Below are 13,373 nucleotides of genomic sequence, written 5' to 3'. Positions count from 1 at the left end.
TATTTGAATATAGTTAACACGCAGGTTACATTAATTTCAGGTGTGCAACGTATTGATTCAGGATCTCTGTATACTTCGTATCTCACCACATGTGTAGCTATCATCTGTCACCCTGCAGTGCTATTACAACATCATTGACTATATTCACTATGGTGTACCTTTTATTCCCATGACTTATTCTATAACCAGAAGCTTGTATTTCCTGCTTCCTTTCACTCATTTTGTTTTCACTTATTTTGCCCATCTTCCCAAGCCCCACCCGTCTGGCAACAATCAGCTTTTTTCTGTGTTTATAGGTCTGATTCTTCTTTTTGTTTATTCATTTGTTTTGTTTTTTAGATTCAACATATAAGTGAAATCATACGGTATTTGACTTCCTCTGTCTGACTATTTCTTTTTTTTTTTTTTTTAAAGATTTTATTTATTTATTCACGATAGTCACAGAGAGAGAGACAGAGAAGCAGAGACACAGGCAGAGGGAGAAGCAGGCTCCATGCACCGGGAGCCCGACGTGGGATTCGATCCCGGGTCTCCAGGATCGCGCCCCGGGCCAAAGGCAGGCGCCAAACCGCTGCGCCACCCAGGGATCCCTGACTATTTCACTTAGCTTAGTATCCTTTAGTTCTTTCTACGTTGCCACAAATGGCAAAATCTTATCCCTTTTTATGGCTGAGGAATATTGCATACTGTGCGGTATATATCTTCTCTATCCATTGATCTGTGTGTGGACACTTAGTTTGCTTCCATATCTTGGCTATTGTAAATAATGCAATAAAACAAGGGGAATTTGCATATATCTTTTCAAATTAGTGTTTTTGGGTAAATACCCAGTAGTGGAATTATTGGATCATAAGATATATCTGTTTTTAATTTTTCAAGTAACTTCCATACTGTTTTCCTCAGAAATGTACTAATTTACATTACCACCACCAAGAGGGCTTCTTTTTCTCCACATCCTCACAAACACTTCTTATTTCTTGTCTTTTTTATTTTGGCCATTCTGATTATGTAAGAGAAGTTGAGTCATTTTTTTTTTTTAATTCAATCTGACAATCTGTCTTTTAACTGGTGTGTTTAAACTGTTTATCCTGAAGTAATTTTTTTTTTTTACCCTGAAGTAATTATTAATACGTTTGGATTTAGATCCACCATTTACTATTTGTTTTCTCTTTGTTCTCTACTTTTTGTTGCTCTTTTTCCTTTTTCTGCCCTCTCTGGATTATCTGTAGTTTTTTTTCTTCTAATTTTAATTTTCCTATGGTAAGTTTATATAATTTTTTTGTATAATTATTTTATAATTTATTTTAATGGTTACTCTAAGAATTGTAAAACACAAACTTTGCACAGTTTATTGGGAAGAAATATTTTACTCCTGCGGTAGGAATGTAGAAACTTATTTTCAGTGTGTTTCTTTATCCTATGGTCATATCTTCATTCATTGAAAATCTCATCTAAGTTTTACTTTTAAAAAAAAATTGATTTTATTTAAATTCAACTAATTAACATGTAATATATTATTGGTTTTGAAAGTAGAGGCCAGTGCTTCATCAGTCTTATATAATTCCCAGTGCTCACTATATCACATGCCCTCCTTAATGTCCATAACCCAGTTACCCCATCCACCCAACCCCTCAACTCTTCAGCGACCCTCAGTCTGGTTCCTATGATTATGAATCTCTTATGGTTTGTCGCTCTCTGATTTCATCTTATTTTATTTTTTCCCTCTTTTCCTCTGTGATACTCTGTTTCTTAAATTCCACATATGAGTGAGATCATTGATCATGATAATTGACTTTTTCTAACTGACTTATTTCACTTACCATAATACATGTTAGTCCATCTACACCGTTACAAAAGGCAAGATTTCAGTTTTAAAGATGGCTGAGTAGTATTTCATTGTATAAATGTACCGCTTCTTCTTTACCCATTCATCTGTCGATGGACATCTGGGTTCTTTCCATAGTTTGGCTATTGTGGACATTGCTGCTATAAACACTGGGGTGCAGGTGGCCCTTCAGATCACTACACATTTGTATCTTTGGGGTAAATCCCTAGTAGTGCAATTGCTAGGTCATAGGGTAGCTCTATTTTCAACTTTTTGAGGATCCTCCATACTGTTTTCCAGAGTGGCTTGTGCCAGCTTGCATTCCCACCAACAGTGTAAGAGGGTTCCTCTTTCTCTGCATCCTCGCCAGCATCTGTCGTTTCTTGACTTGTTAATTTTAGCCATACTGACCTGTGTGAGTTTGTGGTTTTCAGTTTGTATTTGCCTGATGCCGAGTGATGTTGAGCATTTTTTTTTAAGTGTCTGTTGGCCATGGATGTCTTCTAGGGAGAAATGACTGTTCATGTCTTCTTCCCATTTTGTGATGGGATCATTTGTTCTCTAGGTGTTGAGTTTGATAAGTTCTTTATAGATTTTGGATACTAGCCTTTTCTCTGATATGTCATTTGCAAATATCTCCTCTCATTCTGTTGGTTGTCTTTTGGTTTTATCAACTGTTTCCTTTGCTCTGCAAGAGCTTTTTATCTTGATGAGGTCCTAATAGTTCATTTTTGCCTTTGTTTCCCTTGTCTTTGGGGATGTGTTTAGTAAGAAGTTGCTGCAGCTGTGGTCATAGAGGTTGCTGCCTGTGTTCTTCTCTAGAATTTTGATGGATTCCTGTCTCACATTTAGGTCTTTCATCTGTTTTGAGTCAATTCTTATGTATGGTGTGAGGAAGTGGTCCAGTTTTATTATTCTGCATGTGACTGTCCAGTTTTCCCAACACCATTTGTTGAAGAGACTTTTTTCCATTGAATATTCTTTTCTGATTTGTCAAGGATTATTTGACCATATAGTTGAGGGTCCATTTTTGGGTTGTCTCTTCTGTTCCATTGATCTGTGTGTGCCAGTACCATCCTGCCTTGATGATTACAACTTTGTGATAGAGCTGGAAGTCCAGAATTGTGATGCCATCAGTTTTGGTTTTCTTTTCCAACATTCCTTTGGCTATTCAGGGTCTTTTCTGGTTCCATACAAATTTTAGAGTTATTTGTTCCAACATAATAAGTTGATGGTGGTTTGATAGGGATTGTATTGAATATATAGATTGCTCTAGGTAGTATAGCATAAAGAAACACACTGAAAATAGTTTCTACATTCCTACTAAAGGAGTAAAATATTTCTTCTCAGTAAACTGTGCAAAGTCTGTGTTTTATAATCCTTTGAGTAACCATTAAAATAAATTATAAAATAATTATACAAAAAAGGCCATATATGGCCAAACTTTCCATAGGAAAATTAAAATTAGAAGAAAAAAAACTACAGATAATCCAGAGAGGGCAGAAAAAGGAAACAGTTGCCTTTTTTTTTTTTTTTTTTCTAATTTCGTATTATTTGTTCTTCCAATCTATGAGCATGGGACCTTTTTCCATTTCTTTGTATTTTCCTCAATTTCTTTCATGAGTGTTCTATAGTTTCCTGAGTACCAATCCTTTGCCTCTTTGGTTAGTTTTTTTTTTTTTTTTTTTTTAAATAAAGATGTGTTTATTCATGTGAGGCACACATAGAGAGAGCCAGAGACACAGCAGAGGGAAAAGTAGGCTCCCCAATGGGAGCCCAATGTGGGACTTGATGCCGGATCCTGGGATCACACCCTGAGCCAAAGGCAGACACTTAACTGCTGAGCCACTCAGGTGTCCCTCTTTAGTTAAGTTTATTCCTACATTATCTTACGGGTTTTGGTGCAATTGTAACTGGGATTGACTCCTTAATTTCTCTTCCTTTGGTTTCATTGTTAGTGTATAGAAATGCAACTGATTTTTGTGCACTGATTTTACCTCCGGCCACTTTACTGAATTTCTGTAAAAGTTTTTGCAATTTTAGGGTGGTGTCTTTTGGTTTTTCCATATAGAATATCATATCTGTAAAGAGTGAGAGTTTGACTACTTCTTTGCTGATTCAAATGCCTTTTATTTCTTTTTGTCTGATTGCTGAAGCTAGGACTTCTACTATTATGTTGAACAGCAATGGTGATAGTGGACATCCCTGCCGTATTTCTGACAGGGAGAAGCTCTCAGTTTTTCCCCATTGAGAATGATAACTACCAAGTATATTCTAAAGAATTTGAAAGGAGAATATACATATCAAGATATTTACCATTTCTCTTGCTCTTCCTCTACTTTTGATGTTCCACATTTCCTTCTTATGTCGTTTCCTTCTGTCTGAAATATTTTCTTTAGCAGTTCTCTGAAGGTGGTTCTGCTGGCTATTTGTCTTAGTTTTCCTTTGTCTGATGATGTATTTATCTAACCTTCATTCCCAAACAATGTTTTCACTGTGTATAGTATCCTCGATTGACAGTTCTTTTCATTCAGCACTTTAAAGATTTATTTATTTATTTGAGAGAGAGAAACAGAAAGAGAGTGGTTCATGTGAGTGGGGGAAGAGGGACAGAAGGAGAGGGAGAGAGCAAGAGAGAATCTGAAATAGACTCCCCACTGAGTGCAGCGCCCAACAACGATGTGGGGGCTCAATTTCACAACCCTGAGATCATGATCTGAGCCAAAACCAAGAGTAGGATGGATGCTCAACAAACTGAGCCATCCAGCGCCCCCTTTCAGCACTTTAAAACTGTCATGCCACTTCTTTCTGGCTTCCATGTTTTCTTATCTAAAAAAAAAAAAAAATTGTCATTAAATCTATACATATAATTAGTTCTTTTTCTCTAGCAACTTTCAAGAATTTTTATTTGTCTTGAATTTTCAGCACCTAGGTGGGTGGTGTGTCTGGGCATGGGCTTCTTTATGAGGTTCTCTCAGTTTTTTAAATCTGTAATTAATGCCTTTAGCCAAACTCAAGAGTTTTTGGCTATTATTTCTTTAAAAAGTTTTTTTAGCTTTGCACTCTTTCATCCGTTCTAGACCTTTTGTTGTCCTATTACAGATTCCTGAGGCTTTATTAATTTTTTAATTGTTTTTTTCTCTGCTAAGGATAAATGCTATTGATTCTGTTTTTAATATATTCTCTTTATCTCTTATTGTAAGCAATTTAATTATGATTGCCTTGGTGTAATTTTCTTCGTGTTCCTGCACTTGGGGCTTTTGGGTTTTTGAATCTGTGTGTAGATGTGTTTTTAATCAAATTTGGAAAAATTTCAGAATTATTTAAAATTAATAGTTGACATTTTAAATTTTTATTTTTTCTGTACTTCTTTTCTGTTTCCTTTTCAATTACAAGATCTCAATTACACGTATATTAGGCTACTTGAAGTTGTTCCATGTCTCACTAATGCTCTCTTCTCTCCCTCCCTCCCAACGCCCCCGGTTTCTTTTCTCTCTCTGTGTTTTGTTTGGGTTATTTCTACTCCTATTTCTTCAAGTTCATCTCTTTTCTTCTGCTGTGTCTAATATATTTTTATATCCATTCAGTGCATTTTTTCCCCTCAGTGTTTATTTTTTTCTTCTCTAGAAGTTTTGTTATTGTTATCTTTATCTCTTTTGATATGTTTATATTTTCCTCTACCTTATTACAACTACATAAAATGTAGTTGTAATAACTTCTTTTGCAGCAAATTATAAATCCAGTATTTTGATATCTTTCTGACTCTTCAGGTTCAGTGAATATACATTATGAGTCAAAACTGGCCTGCCATATAATCTAATCTGGCCATACCTTTATTACATGTGGTCTGTGGCTGTGTTACAGTGGCAGGATTGAGTAGTTTCAACAACAACTTTATAACCTGAAAAGCCAAAATTATATACAATCTTGCATTTACAGAAAACATCTGCTGCTTCAAAGGCATTGTATTTATAAAAGAAACGAAATTGCTGGTCCTTATGTAGCATTTTTTATTATCATTCTTCATTGATCACCAATAGCGTAATATTGAATACTATTAAAGGCAGTTTCTATCTATAAAAACAATACATACTAGGGACAAGGTTCATACGGTTCAGGTATGCAGCTGTGCAAAGATTTGATTTGGCAGTAAAAATTTGGGATATGTTAAGTAGAAGAATAGTTAGCATACCCCTTAGTCCATTGGTTCTTAAACTTTAGCAAGATTGCATTCACCTGAAGGGCTTGTTAAAACAAATTAAAGGACTCTGTACCCAGAATTTTTGGTTTAGTAAATGGAGGTAGGACCTGAAAATATATACTTCTAACATGTTCCTATGTCATGCTGATGATGCTGGTTGGAACTATACTTTGAAAATCAGTACTTTTGCCTAGTTCTCTGAAATATCACTCTGAGAAACTTGTAGGAAAATTGTATAATAGACGGTTACAATTGAGGTTCCCTGAAGAGTAGATGAGCTGGGTTTGTTTTTTGTTTTGTTTTGTTTTTAAATAGCTTTTTTGAGATACGGTTTTACATACTAGAACTAACCCATTTGTGTATTGTTTCATGAGTTTCAGTAACTTTGTATAGTTTTTATACAGTAGCACCACAATACAGTTTTAGAAAAATTCATCATGCTAGAAAGTTCCCTTATGATCATTTGCAGTCAGTCTCAACACTGAACTTCAGTTTGAGGTTACTAGTAATCTGCTTTTTTTGTCTCTATGTTTTTGCATTTCGTAGAAATTTCATATAAATGGAACCATATGGTATGCTGTCATGCATCCAACTTTTTTCAACTAATATATTTGAGGTTAATCCATGACATTGCTCATATTGGTCCTTTGCTTCTTTTTATATTGATAAATAGTATTCTATAGTATGTACATAATACATTTTGTTTTTCTATTCAACAGTTGATATTTTTATTTTTTCCAGTTATTGCTGTTATGAAAAATAATTTTTTTAAAAAATAATTTTTGAACATTCTTGTACAAGAGATGCCCCATCATTTTGATTAAGAAGTATAATATCCAGATGATACTCATATTTCATCCTAGGCTTATAGTTGATTAAAAAAAAGTTAATATATTCTTGTTCCCTAATTACTTATTTCTAGCAATAAAATTTTTATATCTACTGTAAATATTTTACATATTTGTGCTTATCTTAACCATTTTTGATAATTTTATCTCACAATATTTTAAATTGGTATATAGATTGTAAAAATTTTGTAAAATGTTTCTTTTGAGATAACAGTCTATAGGTTTTAGTCTTCACAAAATTGACATATCTGCTATTATTGGTGGGTAAAATTTACATGTAATTAAATCTGGAATAAAATAAATATAAACCTGAAAATAAACTTGATTTTTAATATGGAAATGTTGGATAAAATCAGAAGTCGAGGGGGCTATTTAATGAACCCCCAAGTAATTATGTTACCAAATTTCAACAATTGTTAATAGTCTGACATTCTTTTTTTCGTCTGTACCTTGTTCCCCATCTGTTTCTGGTATCTCATGTTGAGTCTCATTTCATTCAAATATCATTTCTTCTGCAAATACTTCATTGTATATATGTGCAGCTTATGTTTGGTTTTCCCTGGTGTCTGGTATGTACTTTTTCAAATTGGTTGTTTAAATCAGGGCCAAAAAAGGTACATACATTCCACTTGATCGATAGGACAATTAAGTTACTCTTAATCTGTAAGCGTTCCTCTTGTTTTTCCATGCCAATGACTTGAAGAAACTGATTAATTTGTCATAAGATTTTTTATAATCCAGATTTAACTGTTTGTATCTTCATATCATTCAGTATGTTCCTTTATCTCCTCTATTCCATATGAACTAGTATTTAGATGTGGAAGATTTAGTATATTCAGGATTTTTATATTTCTGGTCACAAGACTATTTCTTAGAAGGAGTTATTTACTTCCAATTACATCATATACTGTATTTAGGCTCTCTTTTACTGCTGCTATGATTGATCATTATTAGGTTTAAATGTTATTGGCCTGATCCACTCATCATAAAGTTTCAACTTTTTTTTCTAAAGACTTTTTTAAAGAACAGCTCTAGGATCACAGTAAAATTAAGACTAAGATGCAGAGATTTCCCATTTTCTCCCTCCCCTGAGCTTACATGACTATTACCCATCTAATGAAGGATGCTGCTTCCTCATAGCAATATCCCACATCAGAGTGATACATTTGTTAGAACTGATGAACCCACACCAACACATCATTATTACCCAAAGTTCATAGTTTACATTAAGGTTCACTCTTGGTATTGTACATTTTTTTGGGTTTTGACAAATGTATAATGACATGTATCCACCACTATAGTATCATACAAAGTGAAAATCCTCTAGATTTCACCTATTCACATTCCTCCCACCATCCCTCCAACCCCTAGCAACCATTGATCTATTGTTTCAATAGCTTTTCTTTTCCAGAATATTGAATAGTTGGAATTGTACAGTATGTAGCCTTTTCACATTGGCTTCTCTCACTTAGTAATATGCATTTAAAATTCCTCCATGTGTTTTCATAGTTTAATAGCTCATATGTTTTTAGTACTGCATAATATACAGTATTGTATATTGTCTGGATATACCATAGTTTTTTCATTCATCTACTGTAGGATCTTCATTGGTTCCAAGTTTTGGCAGTTATGAATAAAGCTACTGTACAAGTTTTTGTGTGGACATAAGTTTTCAGCTTCTTTAAGTATGTACCAAGGAATGGTGATTCCTAGATCATATGGTAAGAGTATGTTTAGTTTTGTACAAAACTGCCAAACTGTCTTCCAAAGTGACTATACCATTTTGCATTCCCACCACTAATGAATAAGAGAACCTGTTGCTCCATATCCTTGTGTGCATTTGGTGTTTCCAGAGTTCAGGATTTTGGCCATTCTCATAGGTGTGTGGTGGTATTTGATTTTTATTTATATTTCTGTGGTAACATGTGATGTGGGACATCTTTGCCTGTGCTTATGTGTCATATGTATCTCTTCTTTAATGTATCTGTTCAGATTTTTTAAATTGGTTTGTTTTCTTTTTGTTGAATTTTAAGAGTTCTTTATATATTTTGGCTAATAGTCCTTTAGTAGATATGTCTTTTGCAAATATTTTCTTTTAGTTTGACTTGTCTTTTTCTCTTGCCAGTGTCATTTGTGTATCAGATGTTTTTTTTTGTTTGTTTGTTTTGTTTTTTCATTTCAGTGAAGCCCTGTTTATCAGTTGTTCCTTTCAGGGATTGTATCTTTGATGTTGAATCTCCCTTCAACATTTTACTAAATGCTTTTAAGAGTTATCAATGAATATTCCCTAGATCCTCTATTTCATTAGAGTTGCAAAATAGTAATCTTCTAATTCTATCATACCTTCTGTATTTTTTAACTAGAATTCTATGAAGAAGAATATTATTTTATCAACACTTTCATTGCTCTGAAGTTCAGTCTTCCCAAGGAAGGAAGGAAAATTGCTTATTTCTTGTATTCGGTTTATCAGTTTTTAGAAGAGTTAAGTTTTGTGCCCTAGCAACTTACAAATGTGATTAAGTTTTACGGTACCATTATGAATTCACAGAACTTACTTATTTGACATGTTTAATCAATTTCTATCATTATTTTTAGTGGTGAGAGTACTTCATTTTTGACTAGTGGGGTCCACTGAAGTTTGCTGCTGTATCCTTATGACCTATTCTAGGTTCTTTTTTCTTTTTTAACTTCACTGCTTTCTGACTCAGGATTTCCCAGGCTGATATTATACTTTGTGCTCCAGACTATATCTCTTTTAGAGAACCAAATCAATGGGAAGTGGAATTTGGAGACCATAATCTGGATGTTAGCTTACTGTTATTGTTCCTAGATCTTTACATATTTCTTTTACAGAGGTGCTGGATTTACATATTTTTCAGTGTATGATCATAGTTTTATCCTTGAGATTGCATAACTTTTATGTCCAAGGAAAATCTGTATTAACACAACTCAGTTATCAGTCATTTGGTTGGTATGTTTTTTTCTTAGCACTATCGTAGGCATTAGTATACAAATAAAGATTATGGCCCTTGTTTTCAAGGAACCACTGGGACTTGTTCTTAGCATCTAATGGGATAATATATAAGAAAATAAATTTTAATTAAAAATTTAAAAATTTATTTATTTATTTATTCATGAGAGACACAGAGACTGAGAGAGAGAGGCAGAGACACGGGCAGAGGGAGAAGACACAGGCAGAGGGAGAAGCAGGCTCCATGCAGGAAGCCTGATTTAAATCCTATTAGAAAAATATTTAAACGTCTAAACAAAACCTAGTCTTAACCAGGGTATTAGATTGCTAAGACTTTTTCATGCTGCTGGTGGGACTATAAATCGGTGAAACCATTCATTATTGAAAGGACCTTGGCAATCAGTACTCAGTAAGTCAGAAGATACATGTGTCATTTTAGTCAACATTTCCATTTCACATATGAGCCCTAGAGACATGCTCACATCTATCTGTACAGAGGGACATGTTTAACAATGTTCATTGCAGCATCTTTGATTATACCAAAAATTTAGAAATAATATAAATATATATCTTCAGGAGAATGGATAAATTTGTGTATAGTTGTATAACAGCATAATATTCTGCAGTAAAAGTGAATAAACCAAACAAAGCTATATGAGTAGAACTTGAATAATCAGGTCTCGAAATATGATTGTAAAAGCTTGTAAAAAGATACATAGAGTATGATGTCATTTGTGTAAAGTTAATTATGCAAAATAATGTTATTACGTATATGCATATAATAGATAAAAATACCAAATTTGAAAGCTTAGTTGTCTCTCAGGAGGAAAAGTGAAATGGGATTGGGGAAGGTTATACAGTGGGCTTCAGCCTATTTTTTTGTTTTAAAAAAGTCAGAAACAGATACAGCAAAATTAAAATCTAGTAAAAGCTAGGTGATGTGCAGACAAGTGTTTTTTATTCCTACATATTTGAAATGTTTCTAATGAAAAATTCTTTTGAGCATAAAATACTTTCTTAGCATCTAAGTACATTGAACTAGCTTTTTATTTTGCAGATTTGAGTGATGAATCAGCCCAGAAGCTGTTTGATGTTTCAGGAATATCTTTAGCAACATTGGCCCATTCATTGCCCACAGCAGTTCCAGAATCTCCTAGAATTCATCCTGTGAGGACACCTAAAACACCTCGAACACCCAGGTTACAAGATCCAAACAAAACACCAAGATTTTATCCTGTTGTTAAAGAACCAAAAGCTATTGATGTAAAGGTACACAAAACAACCAGGAACATAAAGCCTGCATTGTATATCCTTTAATATTACAAAATGAGACTTTTTCGTTTTATCATATTTTGAAAAATATATATTTTAGATTGTAAGAATTCACTTAAAATTGTATTTTTACCATAGTGATGTTTTCTCAGGTTAAGGAATAACTTCTTTACAATTGTAGTGTAATTAATGTCAATCAGATGATATAATGAAGAATCACACTCAGCTGTATATCTTGTAATCCTTGTGTTGAAACCTAGCAAAGGATCTTCTTTGTTAAGTTTTGTAACTTGTATGTGAGATATTTGAGTTTTGTGACTTCATGTGATTTCATAATGTCATCCACAGTATGAAACTGTTTGAGCTGGTTTACAGTCAGAGGGTTTTAATTTACTTGTGAAGTTCACACTACTGAAATAATTGCAATGTTTGACTTCTTTTTCTTTAGAGTCCAAGAAAAAGAAAAACGAGACATAGTACAAATCCCCCTCTAGAATGTCATGTTGGTTGGGTAATGGATTCCAGAGATCACGGGCCAAGAACATCTTCTGTCAGGTACTATAATTGTCAAACATTGCTTTGTTTTTTATTTTAAGTTTGTTGAAAACAGGTACTAATTAGACATTTGGAATATTTAAAACTTAATTATATTAATAAATAGTTTTTAAAATGAAGCCAAAGGTGGGGAAATAAGTGGGACAATTTTCTAATAAGTACATTAAGGAATAATTGAGTGGGACAATTTTTTTTTCCCATTTAAACCAGTTTTTCCACAAATGTGTTCTCTTAGATAAAAAATACTTAGGTTGGGCAGCCCGGGTGGCTCAGCAGTTTAGTGCCACCTTTGGCCCAGGGCCTGATCCTGGAGACCTGGGATTGAATCCCATGTCAGGCTCCCTGCATGGAGCCTGCTTCTCCCTCTGCCTGTGTCTCTGCTCCCCCGCCCCCACTTTCTCTCCATGTCTCTCATTAATAAGTAAAATCTTTAAAAAAAAAAAAAAACTTAGGTTTATGTAAGATTCCAGATTCTCAATAGTATAGTATGTTCTTAGTGAGTTAATATGCTAAACAACCCATTCAAACTATATAAAGAATATGGAAATAAAACACATTTTTATTTTGAGATTTTTCCTTTTTACAGGAAATAACTTAGATTAGCTGATTGTTAGTAGTAAGTGCTTTTTTTTTTTAGCTTGAATTTCTTTTAAAAAGCCTATTATTTACCTCAAAAGAGATGATAGAGAAAACCTTTGATATAGTGCCAGTTACATAATATAATATGGTATGTTTTGTCCTATACAGTGGATGCAGAGGTGATTTACTGCTAATTGCTTTGTGTTTCTTGTAAACCCATTTTGTGTTTATATAGATATTTTCAGAATAATTATCTGACCTACTTTCTAAAAGAAAACTTACCTTTAAGAAAAAATGTTTTTTGACTGATTACTACAAGGGAAAGATTAAATATTTTCATTCAAAGACAAGCTAGTAAGTTTATCATGAACTGAAAATCCCCGCCTCTGTCTTTCCAGTGATATTTATTTGATCCTTTTACATTTTGTTCTCATTATATTGTCCTTAATAAATAAAATGTGTATCTGTTTTTTGTATATCTATTGTATACATTTTGTGTTCTAAGTGATTTTGAGCCTTTATTTTCCAGGATATATATATATTTTTTAATCAGAGCACTATATCTAGAGATCAACAAATAATGGGGAAAGATGTTTAGTCAATAACTTTTGGTTTAGTTAGAACATTTAATGGAACATTTAGTCAGGAATATCTTTCTTACAACTCATTTTTTATTACATTATATCTTTTGTTATTAATAATTTATCTATATAATGATTTATTCATTCCCAGGCACCACTCCACCTTTTTCCACAAGTAAAATATATCAGGAAAGCAGGGGCTTAACATTGTGTTGGGCACTTTTCTAGGCACTGAGTATACAGCAGGGAACAAGATAATTACAGTCCCTGCCTTTCTGGAGCTTAATTAAGGGGTGACAGTCAGATATTTATAATAGTGAGTGTGAATTTTTTAAATTGACCTTTTTTTTTTTTTAAGAGTAGTTTTAGGTTCACAGCAAAAATTGAATAGAAAGTACTAAGAGTTCCCTTATACTCCCTGCATGTCCTGCCTCCCACACCACAGCCTCACCCACTATCAACATTCCTATTTTTAGATTGTCTACATTGATGTAATTATGGATATGGTTGGTTGTAAATCTACCATCTTATATTCTATTAA

General features: G+C 33.4%; 1 protein-coding gene across 22 annotated transcripts in view; it reads left to right on the top strand.

Annotated features, from left to right (window-relative positions):
• The window catches only part of LARP1B (La ribonucleoprotein 1B), a 130,159-nt gene that overhangs the window by 93,619 nt on the left and 23,167 nt on the right, over window positions 1-13,373 (top strand). For all 22 annotated transcript variants that reach the window (XR_012012821.1, XR_012012817.1, XR_012012815.1 and 19 more), the window contains 2 exons: window positions 10,903-11,114; window positions 11,566-11,672. Coding sequence is in view for 16 of the 22 variants with exons in the window: in XM_072788434.1 (XP_072644535.1) it covers window positions 10,903-11,114; window positions 11,566-11,672 (319 nt within the window). In the remaining 6 variants the exon portion in view is untranslated. The remainder of the gene's footprint in view (window positions 1-10,902; window positions 11,115-11,565; window positions 11,673-13,373) is intronic.

Source organism: Canis lupus, chromosome 20 (assembly GCF_048164855.1).
Source record: "Canis lupus baileyi chromosome 20, mCanLup2.hap1, whole genome shotgun sequence".
Classification (NCBI taxonomy): domain Eukaryota; kingdom Metazoa; phylum Chordata; class Mammalia; order Carnivora; family Canidae; genus Canis; species Canis lupus.
Note: the sequence above shows the minus strand (reverse complement) of the source record. Positions and strands in the feature narration are given on the sequence as shown.